General features: G+C 42.6%; 1 protein-coding gene across 1 annotated transcript; it reads right to left on the bottom strand.

The window, feature by feature from the left end:
* Positions 1 to 552: 552 nt before the first annotated feature.
* ADCYAP1R1 (ADCYAP receptor type I) lies at positions 553 to 23,910 on the bottom strand (the record flags this gene model as incomplete). The annotated part of the gene is made up of 12 exons (XM_083380139.1): positions 553 to 594; positions 2,056 to 2,185; positions 4,780 to 4,863; positions 11,215 to 11,306; positions 13,021 to 13,090; positions 14,700 to 14,760; positions 15,548 to 15,701; positions 17,254 to 17,386; positions 18,725 to 18,822; positions 21,426 to 21,550; positions 23,510 to 23,548; positions 23,875 to 23,910. Coding segments are annotated over 12 exons (1,064 nt in total), but the record flags the coding sequence as incomplete, so codon positions are not given.
* Between the last annotated feature and the right edge of the window lie 342 nt (positions 23,911 to 24,252).

The raw sequence follows: 24,252 nt of genomic DNA, 5'->3' as shown, positions 1-24,252 counted from the left end.
CTTCTCCCATGGTCGGAAGCCAACTGGGAAGGTGGCCAATAGTGATCACATGACCCCAGGATCCTGCAACCGTCATAAATACATGCCAGTTGCCAAGCATCCAAATTTGGATCACATGATTCTGGGGATGTCCTTGACTTATGACCACAAATGGGATAAAAGCTTCTGTTGATAAGCAAAGTTGTTGTTAAATGAATCATACCTGAATTTACAACCTTTCTGACACATTTTTTTAAACAAATCACTGCAGTTGTTAAGTTAATCAGAGTCACTAAGTGAATCCAGCTTCCCCCATTGACAGTGCTCCTTGGAGGGTAGCAAATGGTGGTCAGATGACCCTGGAATTATGCCAAGTGTCCAAATTTTGATAAACTTGATTGTGCTGCAATGGTCGTAAGTGCGAGTACCAGTCATAAGCCTATTTTTTCAGCACCGTTGTCATTTTGAACAGTCGCGAAACACATTATTGTAAATCGAGGACTACCTGGAATTACAAAGCTAGCGTTTCAAAACACCATCAACATTTTCTTAAAAACAAAAACAAAAACTCACCTCCCCGTTCAAAAAGCAATAGAGCACAGCGACCACAAATCCCTGAAATAAAAACAAAAGAAAAAATTTTCGGGGATAGTGAAAACTGACAGCCTTATTCGTTAATGTGAACCCTACACTTAATACGGACGTGGCAAGAATACTCTTGGTTGCATTTTCAAGCAATCCTGATTTGTCTTCACTTCCTGGAGAGACTGGGAACTTTTCTTTAAGAGAATAACAGAAATGGAAGGGACCTTGGAGGTCTTCTAGTCCAACCCCCTATTCAAGCAGGAAACCCTATACCAGCATGCCTGACTGAGGGATTCTGGGAGTTGAGGTCCACAAGCAGGGGTCTTCAAACGTGGCCCTTTTATGACTTGTGGACTTCAACTCCCAGAATTCCTCAGCCAGCGTGCCTGACTGAGGAATTCTGGGAGTTGAGGTCCACAAGCAGGGGTTTTCAAACTTGGCCCTTTTATGACTTGTGGACTTCAACTCCCAGAATTCCCCAGTCTGGCTGAGGAATTCTGGGAGTTGAAGCCCACAAGTCATAAGAGGGCCAAGTTTGAAGACCCCTGCCCTATTCCATTTCAGACAAATGGCTGTTCAATTTCCAAAGCCAGTGGGGGAGGAAGGGGTCAGGGAGGGTGGGGAGACATAGATTTATAATGTAGACATGCAAAAGGACCAAGGGCTTACTAAAAAGTCGAAGGAACATGTTGGTGAGCAACCAGGAAATTGTGAGATGCTTTCTAGGTTATGGGTAGATAAATGGCATGGAAAACTACCAGTCAGAATGAGGGAATCTACTGAGTTATTGAAAATTAAAGTCAGGTAGCTTAGACTAAGAGGGGACGACTTTAATTCCCAGAATTCCCCAGCCATCACAATTTAAGTTGGATGAACTTCAATTCCCAGAATTCCCCAGCCAGGGGATGGGTGGACTTCAACTCCCAGATTTCCCCAGCCAGCATGCTTTAAGAGGAGATGATCTCAACTCCCAGAATTTCCCAGCCAACATAATTAAAGATGGATGAACTTCAATTCCCAGAAGTCTGCTGCCAGGATGCTTTAAGATAGGTGGACTTCAACTCCCAGAATCCCCCAGCCTGCATGTTTTTAGATAAGTGGACTTCAACTCCTAGAATCCCCCAGCCAGGAATGCTTTGAAATGGGTGGACTTCAACTCCCAGAATCCCCTAGCCAGCATGCTTTGAGATGGGTGGACAACTCCCAGAATCCCCCAGCCAGGCATGCTTTGAGATGGGTGGACTTCAACTCCCAGAATCCCCCAGCCTGCATGCTTTGAGATGGGTGGACTTCAACTCCCAAAATTCCCCAGCCAGCATGCTAGCCAGGGAACTCTGGGAGTTGAAGTGCACACAACTTCAAGTTGCTGAGGTTGAAAAATATTGGCTTATATAATCATCTCCCCTTCAGCTTTTTTTCCGTGGGGTGCTTGAATGGGGAGGGGGGAAGAGGGGGAGTGGGAGAGAATCAATTTAGAATTACATAACTCACCTGGAAAGAGCCCAACCCCAGTTCAAAAACTAAGCGTTCCCTTTTGCTGACATTCTCTGGATAAAAGGCAAACACCGTGTAGTGAATCCCAAAGAGCGGGATGAGTAACAAGGTGGATCGGGCCAACCGCCTGTGGAGATAAACCAAACAGCAAAAGTTACGTGTCCTGATAGAATCCAGGATTTTTTTCTGATCTCCTGTGATCCAAGGGCTGGAAAAAATCAACTTGAATTTTCTGTTTCATCTCAGGGGACCCCATAACAATGTTGGGGGGGGGGGTCCTTGGTGGATTTCTTGCAGACGTTTCATGACCTAACGAGGCAACATCATCAGTGCTAGAAGCCTGCTCCTTTCCAACACAGATGATGTTGCCTAATTGGGTCATGAGATGCCTGCAGGAAAACAACCAAACTCAAAGAACACTAAGGACCCCCAGTCTTCCTCCTCCCCCTCCTCCTCTCTGCAAACCTCACTCCCTTCTAGCACTGATGATGTTACCTAGTTGGGTCATGAAATGTTTGCAAGAAATGATGCTCATACACATACTTTCAACATGTAAGAAGAAAAAGATGCGGGGTTGTTGAGCCGGGGGTTTGCAGAAGGACCTAAGGAGGAGGAGGAGGAGAAGAAAGGGGATATCCCTGATGGAGCTCCTCAGCCTGGTTGAATCCCCGCCCTCAAACTGGAGTGAACTGAGGAAGGAAGGGTTGACCAATTATTTATAACTCAGGGTTTAACTGTGGGATCCTTGGTGGTCTCTGAGCTGGGGGGGGTTTCTTGCAGATGTTTCATGATTCAACTAGGTAACCTCATCAGGGCTAAAAGGGAGGGAGTGGGGTTTGTGGCGAGGAGGAGGAGGAGGAGGAGGAGGAGGAGAGGAGGAGGAGGAGGAGGAGGAGGAAAATGACTGCGGGGTCTTTGGTGGTCTCTGAGCTTGGTGGTTTTCTTGCAGACATTTCATGGCCCAACTAGGGAACATCATCAGTGCTACTGGAGAAGCCAGAACTCCACTCCCTTCTAGCACTGATGATGTTCCCTAGTTGGGTCATGAAATGTTTGCAAGAAAACAACCAAGCTCAGAAAGCACCAAGGAGAGTCTTCTCCTTCTCCTTCTCCTTCTCCTTCTCCTTCTCCTTCTCCTTCTCCTTCTCCTCCTCTTCCTCCTCCTCCTCCTCCTTCTTCTCCTCCTCCTCCTCCTCCTCCTCCTCCTCCTCCTCCTCCTCCTCCTCCTCCTCCTCCTCTTCTTCTTCTTCTTCTTCTTCTTCTTCTTCTTCTTCTTCTTCTTCTTCTTCTTCTTCTTCTTCTTCTTCTTCTTCTTCTTCTTTCTTCTTCTCCTCCTCCTCCTCCTCCTTGATAAGTGAATCACTGCAGTTGCTAAGTAATATGGATGTTAAGTGAATCTGCCTCCCCCCCCTTCCCCCTAACCCTGACTTTGCAAAAGGGGATCACGTGATCCCGGGATGCTGCAACCGTCATAAGTATGGACCAGTAGCCAAGCATCCGAATTTTGCTTTCATGACTGTGGGGATCCTGCAACAGTCGTAAGTGTGAAAAACAGTCATAATCACTTTTTTCAGTGACGTCGTAACTTTGAAGAGTCACTAAGTGGATTGTTGTAAGTTGAGGACCACCTATAGTCCCCATCCTATCATCATACTTGAGCCCAGAATTAGAGTTGCAAGTCCTGCCAGTTGCTAAGCAACTCACGACATGACCACAGCCAATTTTACGATCTTTTTGCAGCTGTTGCAAGCAAAAGCAGGGATCGTTAAATGAACATGGTGGTCATTAAGCAAATGCATTGCCCAAAGTGGGTGTTTTTTTTGCTGAAAACTAGTTCCTGGCAAACCAAATAAAAAATTGTTAATTGTGGTCAGGTGTCCCGTGGGATACTGCAAATGGTTGTAAATGCAGGCTTCGTGCCCAAAATGGTAGGAATCCTGGGAGGTCTATCGTAAGTGTGACCAGTCGTAAATTGAAGATTACCTGGAAATGAAACTTCACTTATTTTATGAGGAAAAACTAACACGGCTGTGTGGAAACTTGTAGATCTGTCACTACTGCAAAACATCACACCAAAAAGACCCTGTTGCTACTATACAGTGACTTCAGGACGCTGCAGAGTTGTTACCTCTATAGTCCTTGACTTACGACCACAATTGTTCCCGGAATTTCCACTGCCAAGCTGTTAAGTGAATTTTGCTCCATTTTACGACCTTTCTTGCCACGGTTGTTAAGGGAATCACTGCAGTTATTGAATGAGTGACACGGTTGTTAAGTGAATCTGGCTTCCCCCATTGACTTTGCTTCTCAGAAGGTCGCAAAAGGGGATCACGTGACCCTGGGACAGTATGGAACAGTTGCCAAGCGTCCAAATTTTGATCACATGACCGCAGGGATGCTACAATGGTCGCAAGTGTGAAAAATGGTCCTAAATCACTTTTTTTCGGCACTGTTGCAACTTGGAAAGGTTACTAAAATGAATGGTTGTAAGTCGAGGACTTATTTTAATTCGATGGATTGACACATTGACACATTTTTCGATGCAGGACGTTCAGCTCCTGGACAGCAAGGCTGTCAGCGACAAAAAGCACACAACAAAACAAAGCAAGACAGCATGCAGTGCCCTGAGGTTACGTCAGCCGGAGCTCACAAACCGCACTCCACGTTTTAAGCGGCATGCGTCAAAACACAGACATTGCTCACGGGATTGCGCACACTTACAGGGTGATGATGGATAGTTCAGCCATCCTACAAGAATGCTGGTTAGTCCTGTCGGACTTACAGTAGCATTTCTGAACGCAGCTGCTGAGTGTGGGACGAGGTCAGCCAAAGAAAACACAAAACAAAGAATTTTTTTTGCTTTTTTCTCTTTAGATCAAGGACAAGAAGTCCGTCGGTTTTAAATAAGGAGAACCGAACCGCCCCATCCTCAAAAAAACGATCAATTAATTAATCAATAAAACTGATCGGCAGATGCAAAAATGATGCAGAAGCCATGAGAAAACAAGACGTCATATTGTGCGATGCTATAACACACAAGCAGGCAACATCAAGCAGATGGAACAAACAATGATTGCGGGTGATAAGAGTATCCGGATCTTAAACCACAATGATGGGGGGGGGGGGGAGAAAGTGCTTAAATAGGGGGAAAAAAAAGATGGGAAAGAATTTTGCTGACGTTTCAGTGTAGAAAAAGCCACAACTGTACAGGTAGTCCTCGACTTACAACAATTCATTTTGTGACTGTTCAAAGTAACAAAGCAGTGAAAAAAGTGACTTAGGACCGTTTTTCACACTTACAACCCACTGCAGCATCCCCGTGGTCACATGATCGAAATTCGGATGCTTGGCAACTGACTCCTATTTATGACGGTCACAGCGTCCCAGGGTCACGTGATCCCCTTTTGTGACTTCTGACAAGCAAAGTCAATGGGGGGAGCCAGATTCACTTAACAACCCGTGCAGTGATTCATTTTACAAACTCTGGCAAGAAAAGTAAAAAAAAAATGGGGCAACCTTCATTTAATTAATGTTTCACTTAGCAACAGAAATTTTTGGCTCAGTTGTGGTTGTAAGTTAAGGACTACCTACATTGCTGTCAAACATTCAATGGAGGTCGTGAACGCCAATATAGGAATATTGCTAAATGTTCGTGAAAACTCTGAATACATGAGATTTAGGTTCGAGCAGCCTCAATGATGTCAGCCTTACAAGGCAGACTAGACTATAAGAACAACTAGATAATAGTAATAAAATTGGAAGGAACCTTAGAGGTCATCTAGTCCAACCCTCTGCTCAGGCAGGAAACCCTATACCAGTTATGGCGAACCTTTTACAGACTGAGTGTCCAAACTGCAACCCAAAACCCCCTTATATATTATCGGGTGCCGTGTGGACGTGGCTCATTGGGAGACCGTGGCCCATTGGGGGTGGGGTATGGCTGCGGTGGTAACGGCAGACTGGGCGGGACTAAAAAGTCCAATCAATCAATTCCAACTTTGTAAGATCTTTTTTTTTCCCTGCGAGAAGTTGAAATTGATTGATTGATTGAACTTTTTTTTTTTTTTTGCACACGGAGGTGGAGGCCTAAAGTGAAAAGGTTTCATAAAACCTAGCTGAAGGCTGGGGTGACGGCAGGGGTGCCCATAGAGAGGGCTCTGCGTGCCACCTTAACATTTAGGTATGAGCCAGCCGTGTGTGGCAGCTGCCAAAAGGGCCAACGCAGTCCTAAGTTGCATCAACAGAAGGATAGCATCAAGATAACTGACATTGCCACTTTATACTGCCTTGGTAAGCCCACGCTTGGAAAACTGCATCCAGTTTTGATCACCACACTGTAAAAAAGGTGTTGAGACTCTGGAAAGAGTGCAGAGAAGAGCAACTAAGATGATCAGGGGACTGGAGGCTAAAACAAACGGAGAACGGTTGCTGGAATTGAGTATGTCTAATTGAATGAAGAGAAGGATGAGGGGTGACATGATAGCAGTCTTCCAATATTTGAGGGGCTGCCCCAAAGAAGAAAGGGGACAACCTGTTCTCCAAAGCACCAGACAGTGGGACAAAGAAGCACAGGATGGAAATTCGTCGTGGAGAGAAGCAACATAGAACTAAGGAGAAATTTCTTGACAGAACAATTAATTATGGCTTGCCACCACCAGTTGGGGGTGCTCTAACACCAGAGGTTTTTAAGAAGAGATTGCACAATGGCGCATGAACAGGGGGTTGGACTAGAAGACCTCCAAGGTCCCTTCCAACTCTTGTTATTCTGTGGTCATTCTGTTTTCGTTTTTCTGTCATTCTCTTTTGGGTGCTCCATCACTGCAGCTCTTCAAGACGAGATTGGACAAACATTTGTCCAAAATGGTATAGGGTCTCCTGCATGAGCCGAGGGTTGGACTAGAAGACCTCCAAGGTCCCTTCCAACTCTGTCAGTCTGTAATTCTCTAAAACAGGGGTGTCAAACTCAATTTCATGGAGGGCCGCATCAGCATTGCGGTTGCCCTCAGGGGGCTGGGTGGGCGTGGCCAGGGTGGGCGTGGCCTACTGGGTGGGTGTGGCCTGAGTGCGTATGACCTACTGGGTGGGCATGGCCAGCTCTACATCGTTCTCATCAAGGGTGCCTATGGGGGCCTGGGCAGGAGTGGGAGAGATCTGGGGGTCTCTGGCAGGAGGAGGGTCTCTGGGCCAGGGCCAAGGCAGTGGGGGCCGTTCCCTCACTGTTTCCAGGATGGCTTTGCGGGCCGCATGAAACCACTTCGCGGGCCGGATCTGCCCCCCCGGGCCTTGTGTTTGACACGTCTGCTCTAAAACATCCTCTATCGACCAGATTTCTCTAGCAACAAGCTTCTGCACTGCTCCAGATGTTAATATTCTACCTATTCTCCTGCTTTGCTGACGATGAACCATTAACCCTGACATTTAGAGGAAATAAGCACTCAGCGCTTGCAGTTCGCCCTAATGGAAATCGTCCATCAAAATCACAAGGATAGAAAACCACGCTTATAAAACATTAGGAATTGAGTAAACTACATCCGCCCAACAGGAAGAAAAGACTCGTCAACAAGTACAGGAAGTCTTCAACTTACAACACTTCATTTAGTGACCATTTGAAGTTACAACGGCACTGAAAAAAATGGCCATTTTTCACACTTATGACCATTGCAGCATCCGCATGGCCAACGGGAACAAACTTCAGGTGCTTGGCAACTGACTCATATTTATGACGGTCTCCCAGGGTCACGTGATCTCCTTTTGTGACCTTCTGGCAAGCAAAGTCAATGGGAGAAGCCGGATTCACTTAACAACCGTGTTACTAATTTATCAACTGCAGTGTTTTGCTTAACAACTGTGGCAAGAGAGGACGTAAAGTGGGGCAAAATTTACTTAACAAAATTCACTTAGCAATAGAAATTTGGGGCTCAATTATTTAGTAAAGGACTAGCTGTACTAAAGTATCTGAAATGACAAATTCTTATATTTTTATGCCACGGTAGCCATTAATTCAGCATTCATAAAATTTCAAAACACCCTTTTTTTAAGTGGCCTGTTGATCTGAGTTGATGTTTTAGCACCCGGCTGATTTTACCTTCTGTTACTCTGAATGGTTCAATGAGTTGAAGGTTCATTTCTACACTGGTTCTTTGACTTCCTTTTAATTAATTCCCCAGAATCAATTAATTGCGGTAGAAATAACCGTTGAGGAAATGATTAAATAATGAAGGATAAAGCGTTCAGTTGATTGGTATGGATTTTGTTCCTAGAATCTCTGAAGGAGGCATCTGACTTTACTGGGGGGGAAAAATCACTCATCTTAAAATGAAATTCTAAATGGTTTATGTTTCTCCCAAATCCCATCATTTTTGGGGGAGAGGTGGAACTAAATGACATGCAGCACAAATGGCCAGCCTCAAATTATCATATTTTAGACACATTATATGAAAATCTATTTCTCTGGAGAAGGCTCTGATGCTGGGAATGAGGTAAGGGGATAGAATATCAGAAGAACAGAGTTGTTAGGGACCTTGGAGGTCTTCTAGTCTAACCCCCAGCTCAACCAGGAGACCCTGTACTTACTATTCCAGACAAATGGTTGCCCAATCTTTTCTTAAAAGCCTCCAGTGATGGAGCACCCATAACTTCTGGAAGCAAGCCACCCCACTGGTTAATTGTTCTCACTGGTAGTAAAGTTGTAGGTTGCTTCTCTCGTTGATGAACCCAAAGGTGCTTTTTCAAGAGGCAACTGGACTCTCTTTGTTTTTCCTTGAAGATGTTTCGCTTCTCCTCCAAGAAGCTTCTTCAGTTCTCTTCTCCCTAGACATCTCTCCTTGATACACTTCCACCCATTACTTCTTGTTCTGTCCGCAGGTGCTTTGGAGAAGAGGAGGGGAGGATGACCAGCAGCAACATGGAAGGAGGCACCATTAGAAGACTTGAAGAACAAGGGTGGAGACAGATGGTCATGGAGAAAATCTACTGTGAGATTATTAAGAGTTGACATCAACTTGATGCTTTGGTTCAACCAACCAATGTGAAAATTCATCTCACTCGAGGAGTCCATGATGTTTGGAAGAGTGGAAGGAAAGAGAAGAAGAAGATGACCAGAAACAAGGTGGATGGACATTAGTTGTCTCTGCACCCGTTACTTCTTGTCCTGCCTTCAGGTGCTTTGGAGAAGAGAAGAAGAGAAGGAAGGTCAGTAGCAAGGAGATGTGGGTGTCATTAGAAGACTTCAAAGACCAGGTTGGTGGTGGTGCATGAAGTCCATGATGTTTGGAAGGATGGAAGGAAAGAGAAGAAGAGGAGGATTAGCAGCAAAGTGGATGGGGGCACCATTGGGAGATTTGAAGGACCAGGTTGGAGAAAGGTAGTCATGCAGAAAATCCATCTGACTGCTAAGAGTTGACATCAACTTTATGCTTCAGTTCAACCAACCAATGAATCAATGCAAAGACTCATCTTGCTTGAGAAGTCTATGATGTTTGGAACGAGGGAAGGAAAGAGAAGAAAAGGACGACTGGCTAGCGAGGTGGATGGACACAGTAGTGATCCCTGTATCCTTTAAACTTCCACCCATTACTACTTGTCATGTCCTCAGTTGTTTTGGAGAACAGAAGAAGAGAAGAAGAGGATGACTAGCAGCAAGGAGATGTGGATACCATTAGAAGACTTGAAGGACCAGGTTGGTGACAGTCCATGAAGTCCATAATGTTTGGAAGAGGGAAAGGAAAGAGAAGAAGAGGGTGACCAACAACAAACTGGATGAACAGGTTGGTGATCTTTGCACCCTTTCAAGATCTGAAGAACCAGGTTTTTGAAGAGATGCTCCTGGAGAACATCTACGTATAGGGTTGCTAAAAGTCAATATTGACCTGATGGAACATAAATCAATCAAATAAGGAACCAATTCTCATAGTTATTCTGAAACAGAGCTGCAAAAAATCATTGATGGGGATGTTCTATCTACAGCTGTGGCCACCAGCATGGAAGAAGAAGAAGAAGAAGAAGAAGCAGGGGTTGATTCTGATACTTGATAAACTACTGGAGAGTTCCTTTTTAGAAGCATCTGAAGATAGAGGAGCAGTCAAAAAAAGTCAACATGGTGGCTTTATCAGGACCTTTTTAAAAAAATATCTCCTCCTTAGATACGTTGGGCTCTTTTACATGGATCATGAACATTGTACAATCTCTTGGTCATCAAGTTCTTCTTCATACATATACGGCCTTCCCAACTAGCAAACCCCAAAGATATCAAAGTACAGGTAGTCCTCGACTTACAACCACAATTAAGCCCAAAATTTCTGTTGCTAAGAGAAACGGTTCTTGAGTTTCTTGCTCCATTTTTCGACTTTTCTTGCCAGAGTTGTTAAATGAATCGCTGCATCTGTAATCTCGAACGGTCACTAAATGAATGGTTAAAAGTCAAGGACTACCTGTGTTCCTTAAGGCCACTGTCAACCAAAGAAGAAAGGAAGGAAGATTATGTTCATTTGGGGAGAGAATCTTAATTTTCCTTTTTCCAAATGCTGCTCTTTCAACAAAAACTGCTTTTCACCCAGAAATTCTGTCATTTGGTGGAAGTTGAAAAGAAAGGAACTTCCTTTCCATTGGCGAAGAACATGCAAAGTAAATCAACGATATAAGGCATGATTGATGCTTGCCATTGCTGTTGATTTTATTTATGCACTAAAGGGAACTTCTCTTCTCAAATAAACATAATCTTCCTTTCTTTTTCTCTCTCTCTGAGCATGACTGTTTTCTTGCAGACGTTTCAGGACCTAACTAGGTAATATCATCAGGGCTAGAAAGAAATAAGATTTGCTCTCTCCTCTCCCTTCTAGTTGGGTCGTGAAACATCTGCAGGAAAGCAAGTCAAGTTCAGAGAACACCAAGGACCTCACAGTCCTCCTCCTCCTCCTCCTCCTCCTCCTCCTCCTCCTCCTCCTCCTCCTCCTCTCTGCAATCCCCACTCCCTTCTAGCCCTAACGAAGTTACTTAGTTCGGTCATGAAACGTCTGAAAGAAAACAATGAAGCTCAGAGAGCACCAAGGACCCCACAGTTCAACCCTCACCTACAAATATTCTCTTAATTTCCCCCCCCCCCCGGGGGTATCTCAGAGTCAAAACTGTGGTGGTTTGAATATTTCACTGTATACTTACAAGTAGATACTGGATTCATTGCCCCCAATGTCTGGCGACTGGAGCTTCTGAACCAAGATGATGATGATGCCAACGAAAAGCAAAAAATTGATCTTGGAAGAGGGAAAAAAAAAGAAACGGATCAGCCAATGACAAAGAAATCCGTGTCTTCCAATTAAAAAAAGCAATGAATTTTCAGTCCAGCAAAACTCAATTTTTTCTTTGCAATCCACTGTTCAATAGCTAATGAAATAAAACATATAAGACTATCTGCAGCAGTTTCAGTATTGCAAAACAATCATTCCAGGCCACCCTCAACTTACATTAACCATTTGGTGATGGTTCAACATTACAAAGGCACTGCGAAAAAGGATTTCACATTTATGTCCATTGCAGCTTTCCCATCCAAATTCAGACAGTTGACAACTGACTCATATAAGGGTGGTTGCAGTGTCCTGGGGTCATATGATCCTGTTTTGTGACCTTCTGGTTGGCAAATCAATCGGGAAGCCAGATTCACTTAAGTAATTTGTTGCTAATTTAATAATCACAGTAATTCACTTATCAACTGTGGCAAGAAAAGTTGCGAAATGGAGCAAAATTCACTTAATAACTGTCTCGCTTAGCCACAGAAATTTTGGACTCAATCATGGTCATAAGTTGAGGACTACCTGTATTTCCTAAGCTATGAAAAAAAAGTGACTTACTCCTTATCTCCGCAGTTACGGCTGTTGCAAAATGCCCATGGTGGTGTGATCAAAATTCAGACACTTGGCAACTGATTCATATTTATGACGGTTGCATTGTCCCAGGGTCACGTGATCCCCTTTGGCAACTTTCTGACAAGCGAAGCCACTGGGGAAGCCAGATTCACTTAACAACTGTGGCAAGAAAGGTCATACAATGGGACTAAACCCACTTAACAACTGTCTCGCTTAGCAATAGGGCTTTCTTTGATAATCTACCATCCATTGCTTCTTCTCCTGCCTTCAGGTGCTTTGCAGAACAGATTGACCCCCTCTTCATGGTGGCAGCCCCTCAAATTTTGGACTAGACATAATGCAATTCCTGCAACCGATCTTCGTATGTTTTAGCCTCCAGTCCCCTAATCATCTTTGTTGCTCTTTTCTGCACTCTTTCTAGAGTCTCAACATCTGTTTTATATTGTGGTGATGACCAAAACAGGATCCCCCATTTTTTCATATTGGTAACTGGATATAGATTTGATGTCAGTTACATGAAGGTTAGCAACCATGTGTAAGATTACAGTGGTTTCCCCCAGTGCTTTGCAAAGCTTGGTTCCAAAGTTGCAGATATGGAACAAAGAATCATAGGGTTGAAGCACTCACAACATCTGGAGGCAAGCTGTTCCATTGTTTAATTGTACTAACTGTCGGGAAATTTCTCCTTAGTTCCAGGTTGCTTCTCTCCTTGACAAGTTTCCATCCGTTGCTTCTTGTCCTGCTTTCAGGGGCTTTGGAGAATAGCTTGACCCAACCTCTTCCCTGTGGCAGCCCCTCAAAAATTGGAAGACTGCTATCATGTCACCCCTTCTCCTTCTTTTCATTAAACCTGACATTCCTGGTTCCCACAACCATTCATTGTATGTTTTAGTCTCCATTCCTCTAATCAACTTTGTTGCTCTTCTCTGCACTCTTTCAGCATCTTTTTTACGTTGTGGTGACCAAAACTGGATGAAAGCATTCCAAGTGTGGTCTTATCAGTGTGGTATAAAGTCACACCATAGATTTTAACCTTACTTAAGTGTGGATTCATGTTGAGCCGTGGCCAATGGCTGGAGCATCCTCACATCCTAAATGGACTTACCATTATGGACGCCACAACTGGACCTTTGATCACCCACCATAAAGCCGTGTTGTTGTTCATGTCCCAACATCTGTTGGGAAAAGAAGAAAGGCAGTCAAGAGGATTTAGGAATAAAATTAAAATTGCCCACCCAAAACAAATACAGGGAGTCCTTGATTTACAGCCATTCATTTAGTAACAAGTTCAAAGTTACAATGGCTCTGAAAAAAGTGACTTATGAGTAGTCCTCACACTTATGACTGTTGCAGCATCCCAAACGATCAAAATTTTATGATTTATGATTATTTATGATTGCAGCATCCTGCAGTCATTTGAGCATTTGTATCCTCCCCAGCCAGCTTCCCACAAGCAAAGTCAATGATGGAAGCCGGATTCACTTAACGGCCATGTGATTCATTTAGCAACCATGGCAAAAAAAATCTCACTTAACAACTGCCTTGCTTAGCAATGGAAATTCTGGCCTGTTATAAGCTGAGGATTACCTGTACATCTTAAAGGAAACATCACCTTCATTCTTTGAAGACTCACCTGATTTTTGGATACAGTATTAACTAAATTCTAATTCTTTTAATACAGGTAGTCCTCGACATTTCATTTAGTGACCATTCAAAGTTATAATGTCACTTTAAAAAGTGATTTATGACCATTTTTCATACTTATGACCGATGCGGCATCCCCATGGTCAATTGATCAAAATTCAGATGTTTGGTAATTGACTCATACTTATGACGGTTGCAGCGTCCTAGGGTCACATGATTCCCCTTTTGTGACCTTCTGGCAAGCAAAGCTGGGTTCACTTAACAACCGTGGTACTAATTTTCCAACTGCAATCATTCACTTAACAACTGTGGCAAGAAAAGTCATAAAATGGGACAAAACTCACTTAACAAATGTCTCACTTAGCAACCGAAATTTTTGGCTCAGTTGTGGTCATAAGTTGAGGATTATCTGTACTGATTAAAACTCCGCTAGTTCAAAGTGCAAATTTTAGGGATTCCTTGCCTTCTCATGTGTTTTACGCATCTGCTTCCTAGCTTCTTAAATCATGTAGAAAATGGAAAATAGTCACTCAGCACCGGTATCCAGATTATTCATTACAGGTTGTCCCCAACTTACGACCGGTCACTTAGTGACTGTTCCAAGTTATGTCCTCCCTAGAGCTATCTACGAGCTTGTTTCAAAGTTACAATGCCCAGGCCCCATGGTCACATGATTGCATTTTGAGTAGTTAGCAACCAGCCCTAATTTATGGCTATTTGCAATCATGTGACCTCCATTTATGACACTTTTTTTTTTGGATAAACCAGTGTTTAATTCCAATTTCCAGGAAAAAAAAACCAACCCTGCCCATTAGGTACAATGAGTTCACTTAAAGACCACACGGTTCCTTTAATGACCATTTTAAAAAAGGTGATCCTCTTTAACCAAGGCCTGCTGCAACTTACACCCATAATTCCAGACCCAATTAAAGTCATCGGTCAAGGGCTACCGGTATTCTATCTCTTTCTCCATATTAACACCACAATGGAGAGATAAACAAAGTCACAATCATTTGATTAACCAAAACGGATGGCAGTTGTGCATTCGTGACCTCCCCAAAGCCTGAAGGACAGTGTGCAAAACTTTGCCAGGTTTGTACCCACTGTGATGCCAAGGAAGAGGCGTGCCCTGCCACTTACCCAATGTTATCGAAGTGAAGCCGAAGGACAGCCCAGACTGTGACACAAATGGTCGGAGTTCCTGGAGAAGAGAAGAAAAAAGTGATGGTGCCTGGGACACCTGGATTTTCCCCTCTCAGAAATGGAATTTAGGTTGGCATTCACTGGCCTAATAACCATCACTGTTGTTGTTATTATTTACACACAGTCATCCAGGTAGGTTTGACTGGATCTGCTACTTCGGAGTAGGGGATCCTTCCTGAGGATCTAGAATAGCTACAGATAATGTGATGGCTAGCACAGGCAGCCCTCGACTTTTAACAACTGCCTTGCTTAGCTACGGAAATCCTGGGGCCCCAACTGTAAATTATTGTGGCGATAAATTGAGGACTACCTGTAATGAGTCTGCGATCCCTACTCACTTCTAGAACTGATAATGTAACCTAATTGGGTCATGAAACATTTGCTCAGAACATACCAAGGACTCCACAGTCCTCCTCCTCCTCCTCCTCCTCCTCCTCCTCCTCCTCCTCCTCCTCCTCTACCTCTTCATAAACCTCACTTCCTCATAGCATGTTCTAACTTAGTTGGGTTAGAAAACATCTGCAAGAAATCACCAAGCTCAGAGAGCACCAAGGACTCCACAGTTCTTCTCCTTATCTCTCATTCTTTCCTCCTCCTCCTCCTCCTCCTCCTCCTCCTCCTCCTCCTCCTCCTCCTTCCTGCAAACCCCACTCTCTTCTAGCATTAATGATGTTCCCTAATTGGGTTGTGAAACATCTGCAAGGAAACCACCAAGCTTAGAGAGCACCGAAGACACTACAATTCAACCCTGGGCTAACATGTCCTCTTCTGAAGAAAGCACTTACCCCAGCCAATGATGGTGTACCAGTAGAAATATCTCCTCTCTGGAAAGAAGGTTTCCACAAGTAACGTAAAGAGGTACAGCCCCTCAATGAAAAGCCAGAAATAGTTGGACATCACACAGTAGTGGAAGAAGACCATCACCGCCTTGCATTCCACCTGTGGAGGACAACCACCAGTTTAGGCCATTTTAGCTTTTCCTTCAGATGAAAAATTGCCACCTGCATCTGCTAGACCAGGGATCTCCATGACTGCTTGAGGAGTTCTGGGAGTCAAGTCCACAAGTCTTAAAGTTGCCAAATTTGGAGACCCCTGTGCTAGATTATCCTTCCTACCATTCCTTGTCAGAAGCTGTGCAAAATACTCATGATGAAACTTTCAAGCAATCGAACAGTTGGTAGATTGGGAAGTGGCTCTATCTATCTATCTATCTATCTATCTATATCTATCTATCTATCTATCTATCTATCTATCTATCTATCTATCTATCTATCCATCCATCCATCCATCCATCCATTTACATCTCTCTCTATTATCTATTCATCTATCTACCTATTATCAATTAACTCTCTTGCTCTCTCTACTTACATCTCTCTCTCTATTATCTGTTAGCTCTTTCTCTCTCTCTACTTACATCTCTCTCTATTATCTCTCTATCTCTATCTATCTATTATCTATCTATTACCGTAGCTCTATCTACTTACATCTCTCTCTCTCAACTATCATCTATCTATCTATATCTATTTATTTATATATCTATTAGCTGTCTCTCTATATATCTACTTACATCTCTTTATCTCTCTCTATTATCTATCTATTATCTTTCTATTTCTCTCTCTCTCTCTCTCTCTCTCTCTCTCTCTCTCTCTCTCTCTCTCTCTCCTTACATCTCTCTTTCATCTATCTGTCTGTCTGTCTGTCTTAAATTTAGTAGCTGGAATAGTAGTGTAGAATGGGCCAGAACTCACATTTGTAGTTGGTTGTTTGTTGGCCCCTGTATGAGGTGATCTACACTATGATTGGTTGCTGGGTGTAAAGGGGGAGTTTCCATTTTTCCCACCTTTTTTCTTATGTGTGTTCTTCTGCTGTTAATTTTACCTCAGGATATTCATGTGTACCTGACTATCTTGTCTGCTGTAATTATAAATGTTAAATATATTTATTTATATAAAACTACAAGTTTGTGCCAGCGTTTCTGACTTTATTTGGACAGTGCTATGCAATTCCTTGACACAAAACATAGCTTTGTTAAAGGGCCACAGTTTTCTACAGAGAAGGGTCCAAAATAGTCAGCATGGCTGCCGCAACCATATATATATATATATATATATAATCCCATTTAATCTCCAAAGACTCAGGGCGGCTTACAATCTAAGAAGCACAAATCAATGTGCTTAGCAATAGCCTTCATTCTATGTATATGCCTGCTTATTAGGGCTTTCACACACACCCCAAGCGGCATTATTACAAAGTCAGCTTAATTGCCCCCAACAATCTGGGTCCTCATTTTACCTACCTTGGAAGGATGGAAGGCTGAGTCAACCTTGAGCCTGGTGGGACTCGAACCTGCACTAATTGCAGGCAGCTGGTGTTACTTAAGGAGGCACTAGCCCACTGCTCCACCAAGGCTCTTTAATAGATCTTTCCAACAGAGTTGACAAAAATTGAACATAAGATTGTCTAGTGGACTTGGCCTCTCGGCATAATTTACCGTCGAGACATGACAGTGGTTGCTGTCTTGTTCAGCATACAGGATCCCGTCTTTAATGAAGACTGAAATGGCACGCAGAATGAACGAAACAAAAAGATTCATATGAATAAAATTCCGGGTGCAATGCAGTTTCCTAATAGGGAAGAAAAAGAAAAAGAAAAGGGATTTTAAGAAATGGGGAGGAAAGATCATGTCACGTTTGCAAAGCAGTCTCTGTATTGTCTTCCTATGTCTATGGGTAGACCACAATTGAGCCCAAAATTACTGTTGCTAAGCGAGATAGTTGTTAAGTGAGTATTCCCCCAATGGATGACCTTTCTTCCCGGAGTTGTTAAGTGAATGACTGCAGTTGTTAAGTTAGTAACACGGTTGTTAAGTGAATCTGGTTTCCCCAGTGACTTTGCTCGTCAGAAGGTCGCAAAAGGGGGTCACAGCAATGGTCATAAATATGAGCCAGTTGCTAAATGTCCAAATTTTCATCACGTGTCTGTACGGATGCTGCAACGGTTGTAAGTGTGAAAAATGGTCCTAAGTCATTGTTGTGCTGTTGTAACTTCGAAAGGTCACTAGTGAGGGCTATCTGTACTTAATTGGCCTAATTCCTGTCAGATAACTGTTTCAAATCTAGATTGCTCTTGATCATTTATTTATGACACGTAGTCATAAATATTAAACATGTGAACATATAAAACACACTTTTCTCCTCCTTTTTTCCCCATGGCAACAACACAACACTGTGAAGTGGGTTGGGCTCAGAAAGAGGGACAGGACCAGAGTCAACCAGCTGGCTTTCATGGTTAAGGTGGGACTAGAATTCACTGACTCCTGATGATATGCCTCAAGTAGACAGCTGGCCTTCATACCTAAGGTGGAACTAGAACTCACTGTCTCAGGGTCATTGGCCCAATATCACCCAACTGGCTTTCATGCCTAAGACAGGACTAGAATTCACTAACTCCTGGTGATTGGCCCTAAGTCACTCAGTCAGCTTTCATGCCTAAAGTGGAACTAGAACTCCCTGTCTCCTGGTGATTGGCCCAAAGTCACCCAGCTGGCTTTCATGGCTAAGGCAAAACTAGAACTCATTGTTTCCTGGTGATTGGCCCAAAGTCACACAGCTGGCTTTCATGGCTAAGGCAAAACTAGAAGTCACTGTTTCCTGGTGATTGGCCCAAAGTCACACAGCTGGCTTTCATGGCTAAGGCAGCACTAGAATTCACTGTCTCCTGATGATAGGCCCCAAATACCTCAGCTAGTTTTCATGCCTAAGATGGAACTAGAATTCCCTATCTCCTGATGATTGGCCCAAAGTCACTAGCTGGCTTTCATTGCTAAGGCAGGACTAGAACTCACCGTCTCCTGGTTTCTAGCCTGGTCCTTAACCACTAGACCACACTGGCTGCCACAACATGCCGGACCAGAGAACCTAATCCAATCAGATCAGCTTTGTCTCATGTTTGTGACAACTCACCTGAAACGGCACAAGATCACCATGGCGGTGGTAAGTGAAACAAGGGATGTACTATAGCCGACAGTATACAAGGCCTTAACAGACAGGTAGTAGTAAGCCTGTGGAATAAAAGAAGAAAGTTGGAGTTACTTTGAGGAAAGACTAAAAGCTCAATGACTTTTTTTCCTCTTTCTTTGTCTAAGAGTCCAAATTCACTCCTTTCACGGGTACACAGGTAGTCCTCGACTTATGACCATTCATACAGCAGCCCAGGACCAGCCCACATTCTGCATCAGTCTGCAACATGGTGAGCCTGGATGGCATGGCTGCCTTGTTTAATGACAGCAATAACTTAAGGACAGTAAGTCCGGATTTGTGATCATAAGTCGAGGACTATTCGAGGATCTACAACCCTGAATGAAGCAGTTTGTACAAAGCACTGCATTCTGATGAAAGATTCCAGTCAAAGGATACAGTTAGTCCTCGACTTACGGCCGCAATTTAGGCCAACATTGCTAACCCTTAACATTTGTTAAGTGAGTTTTACTCTATTTTACGACCTTTCTTGCCATAGTTGTGAAGTGAATCACTGCCACTGTTCAGTTACTCACACTGTTGTTAAGTGAATCTGGTTTCCCCATTGACTTTGCTTGTCAGAAGTTTACAAAAGGGGATCATGTGACCCCAGGACACTGTACATGAACAAGAGTTCATTTAATGACCATTTGAAAATGTAAGGGCACTGAAAAAGGAGACTTATAACCATTTTTCAGACTCATATGATTGTCGTAGTGTCCCCACAGTCACGAGATCAAAATTTGCACGGCAACTGACTCATATTTATGACAGTCACGGTATCCTGGGCTTGTGTGATCCTTTTTTGTGACCTTCTGACAAGCAAAGTCAACCGTGTTACTAACTTAATAGTTGCAGTGATTTACTTAACAACTATGGCAAGAAAAGTTGAAAAGGGAGGGGGGAGGCAGAAGTCACTTAACAGCTGTCTCACATAGCAGCAGAAATTTTGGGCTCAATTCAGTGGTGGTATTCAGCCAGTTTGCACCAGTTTGGCAGAACCGGTAGCTAATTTTTTGTGGCCAAGGCCCAGAATGGACTTCCGGAAGCGGCATCCACACAGAGAACCGGTTGTTCACCTGTTTGAATCCCACCACTGGCTCAATTATGGTCGTAAATCGAGGACTACCTGTAACTCATAAACTCATCTGAATTAAGAAAATGCACACCTCCTGAATATTCAATTAGACATTAACTAAATTATGTTAAGAATATTATGGGATGACATTAATTATTATGTAGAATATATATGGATAATCCACAACCCTTTTTTTTTTAGTGACCGTATCGAAGTTACCATGGCACTGAGAAAAGTGACTTACGACCGTTTTTCACACTTACAACCTCTGAAGCCCCCCCAGGGTCACGGGATCAAAATTCACTTGGCAACTGACCCATAGGGGGTTGGACTAGATGACCTCCAAGGTCCCTTCCAACTTTATTATTATTATTATTATTATTATTATTATTATTATTATTATTATTATTATTATTATTATTATTATTATTATTATTTTATTACGGTTGCAATGTCCTGGAGTAATGCAATCACTTTCTGACCAGCAGGAAGCCAGAATCGCTTAACGACATGTGACTAAGTTAACATTTGCGATGATTCACATAAGAACTATAGCGAGAAAGGTCATAAAATGGGGTAATACTCACTTAACCGCTGTACTTCTTAATAAAAGAAATTCTGGGTTCAGTTGTGGCTGTATTTAGGCATATATAGGTATTAATCTAGTTTACCGGCTTGGATCCTATTTGGACAGGAGAGGTCAAATTTTTTGTTGTGATTTACAAGTGGCACCCATGCCTTCAAACTGACATATTCTCATTGCCAGATAATAATAATTAATTAAATAATAATAATAATAATAATAATAATAATAATAATAATAATAATAATAATAATAATAATAATAATAATATAACAACAACAACAACAACAACAATTTGCCTGTAAGCAAAAACTGGTGGGATCATAAAATAGAGAAAGTCATAGAAAATGATAAAAGTTAAACTGCTCTGGGACTTCAGAATTCAAACAGACAAGCACCTGCCACAGAACACCCTGGACTTAACAATTGTCGATAAGAAAGACAAAAAAGTCTGGATACTGGACGTGGCAGTGCCTGGAGACAGCAGAATAGACGAGAAAGAACTGGAGAAGATCAGAAAATACAAAGACCTACAAATAGAAACAGAAAGACTGTGGCAAAGGCAAGGAAGGGTAGTAGTACCAATAGTAATAGGCTCCTTGGGTGCAATCCCAAAACAACTGGAGCACCACTTGAACACCATCATCGGCATTGACAAATTGCCATTAGTCAATTGCAAAAGGCGGCCTTGCTAGGAACTGCTTCCATCCTGTGACGAGATCTGGAATACCATCAAACATCCACATCTGCCTATCCCAGGTCCTTGGTAAGGACTCGATAGGTAGACAAAAATGCCAAATCCAGTCTGAACATCTGGCTGACTGTGCGATGATCATCATCATCATCAACAACAACAACAACAACAACAATAATAAAGTTGGAAGGGACCTTGGAGGTTATCTAGTCCAACTCCTTGCTCAGGCAGGAAACCCTATACCATTTCGGACAAATGGCTGTCCAGTCTCTTCTTAAAAACTTCAGATTACCTGTCCATTTTCTGTCATGGTGTCATTCTCATCAAATCCACAGGCATCATAATAATGTGGGAATGGTTCAGACCAGCCTTCCGAGGTGCAGTTCCTGCTGACCAGCTTAAAATCTACCGATCCGTCTGTTGGGAAAAAGGATGAAATGCACCATTTTTTTAAAAACTTGGTAGAGTAGAGCAAGAGGCATTAGAGCAGGGATCTCCAAGTTTGGCAACTTTAAGATGGGTGGACTTCAACTCCCAGGATTCCCCGGGCAGCATGGCTAGCTGTGGAATTTTGGGAGTTGAAGTTCACCCATCAAAATCGCCAAGGTTGGAGACTCCTGTTTTAGAGAAAAAAGACAGAAGGATTTCAAGAGAAAACAGGCATTTTAATTTTTTTTTTGCTTGGCTTGGCTCTGGTGGTCTACACTGCAAGGTTGTTTGGAAGGTCCCATAGATGGATTTGACTTCAGTCGGATCGCTTGGTCAATGCAAGAAGTGCTGGGGGAAAAAGCTGATTCAACTTTTTGATTCCATGATCAAGATTTGGGGGACTGGCAACCTGTAGCACCCTGGGGTCATCTGATTGCTATTACTACTTCCCAGAAATATCAGGACGGAGAGTAGAGGATAGACCAGAATTTTTCCTGCTTGGCACAACAACAGAGAAGCATACCAAAGAAGAGTTACATATAATGATACACATCAGCACAGCAGCGAGAATGTCGTTCGCCCAGAAATGGAAAAACAGTGAAATACCAAACGAGAGTGAAGTGATAAATAAAATTTGGGTGTGCGCAGAAATGGACAAGTTAACTCTGGAAATTAAAAATAAAGATCAGTCAGATTACTACAAAGTTTGGAATAAGTTTTACCTATGGTGGGGACAGAAAGGAAGGTCTCAACAGAAATATACAGGATGCTGATTTCACATATTATTAGAATAAGGTGGTTGATAAGATTGAATATTGTATAACTGTATATAAATGATATGTGCATAAAGTGTATATATGTATATAAAACACAAAAATGATGTAAGACAAGAAGGAATGTCAGACCGTTAACACCTTGTCCAAAGTTTTAAATAATAAAATTTGCAATAAAAAAAAATCGCCAAGCTTGGAGACTCCTGTTTTAGAGAAAAAGACAGAAGGATTTCAAAACAAAACAGGCATTTTAATTTTTTGCTTGGCTTGGCTCTGGTGGCCTACACTACAAGGTTGTTTGCAAGGTCCCATAGATGGATTTGACTTCAGTCGGATCGCTTGGTCAATGCAAGAAGCGCTGGGGGAAAAAGTTGATTCAACTTTTTGATTACATGATCAAGATTTGGGGGACTGGCAACCTGTAGCACCCTGGGGTCATGTGATTGCTATTACTACTTCCCAGTTGGCTTCAGATAAGCAAACTCAATGAGGGGAGCAGGATTCGCTTAGCGACCACAGATAATAAATTTGGATATGACCCACTTAACCCCAACGCTTAGCAAAGGATGTTCTAGTTTGAATTGCAGTCATATGTCAAGGACTGTGCAAAACATGCCAAGTAATAGTTTGAGAAGCAAACAATTTAGTCTAGTGGTTAAATCACCAGGCTAGAAACTGGCTGATGATGAGTTTTAATCCTGCCTTAGGCACAAAAGACAATTGGGTGACTTTGGGCCATTCACCAGGAGACTGTGAGTTCTGCCTTAGGCATGAAAACCCAACTGGATGACTTTGGGCCAGTCCTTCCCTCTCAGCCTACCTCACAAGGTTGTTGTTGTGGAAAAAATAGGGGGAGGAAGATGTATTGGGCACTTTCACAGCCTTGAGCAACTTACGGGTGGGATTAAAGAATCTAATAAATAAAATGAAATTCAGTATATAAAATTGGGCATGGCTCAGTTAACAATCACACAGCTTAGCAGTGGATGCTCTCAAGTGTGGTTGTAAATCAAGGACTATCTGTACCATGCAAAGTAACCATTTGAAAAGCAGACCCTCAACATTAGAAATAACCAGGGAAGCAATATCTAAAGTTCAGATTAAAAAAATCTTCTTTTCACCTCTGCTAAATCTTAGCAGGGCCAGGATGGAGTAAACTGTCTCCATTTCTTACCTAGAAGTTGCTCCGGATTGTCAAACATTTCAAGCTCTCCTACAAAAAAGTGAAGATAGATGTTGAAACCTGCTTTAGGACTGGTAGTCCTCAACTTACAAGTTCATTTAGTGATCATTCAAAGTTAGAATGACCTTTTGTGACCTTCTGACAAGCGAAGTCAATTGGGAAGCCAGATTCACTTAACAACCTTATTGTTAACTTAACCATGGCAGAGATTCGCTTAACAACTGTGGCAAGAAACGTTGTACAAGGGAGAAAAATTCACTTGTGTAGAATGGAAATTTTGGACTCAGCTGTGCTCGTAAGTCGAGGACAATCTGTATGTTCCTTTCTCCTATCTAAATGGAGAACAGAAGTCTCACCTGGCTGTGCGTACGCCATGCTATTCACATCCCAGCCTGGTCAACATAGAAAAAGAAAAGAAGATTAAATAAGGTGGCTAGCCCTTACAACAAAAATGTATATTCTTTCATTATTATATCAGCACTTTTCATTTTTGTGTGAAATGAAACTTTCATACTTATTGTATCTTTCTAAATTCCCCCTTTCTACAGTATTCAGGGCCTTAGTTGCATACAATCATAAGTACACGCATTTGATAGGCTTCTGTCTTCTAGAAATGTACACTAGTAATCCTCGACTTACAACCATTCATTTAGCAAATGTTCAAAGTTACAACAGCATTGAAAAAAGTGACTTACGACCGGTCCTCAAACTTACAACCATCTTAGCTTGCCCGC

This window comes from Vipera ursinii, assembly GCF_947247035.1.
Source record: "Vipera ursinii genome assembly, contig: scaffold_354, whole genome shotgun sequence".
In the NCBI taxonomy this organism is placed as follows: Eukaryota; Metazoa; Chordata; class Lepidosauria; order Squamata; family Viperidae; genus Vipera; species Vipera ursinii.
Note: the sequence above shows the minus strand (reverse complement) of the source record. Positions and strands in the feature narration are given on the sequence as shown.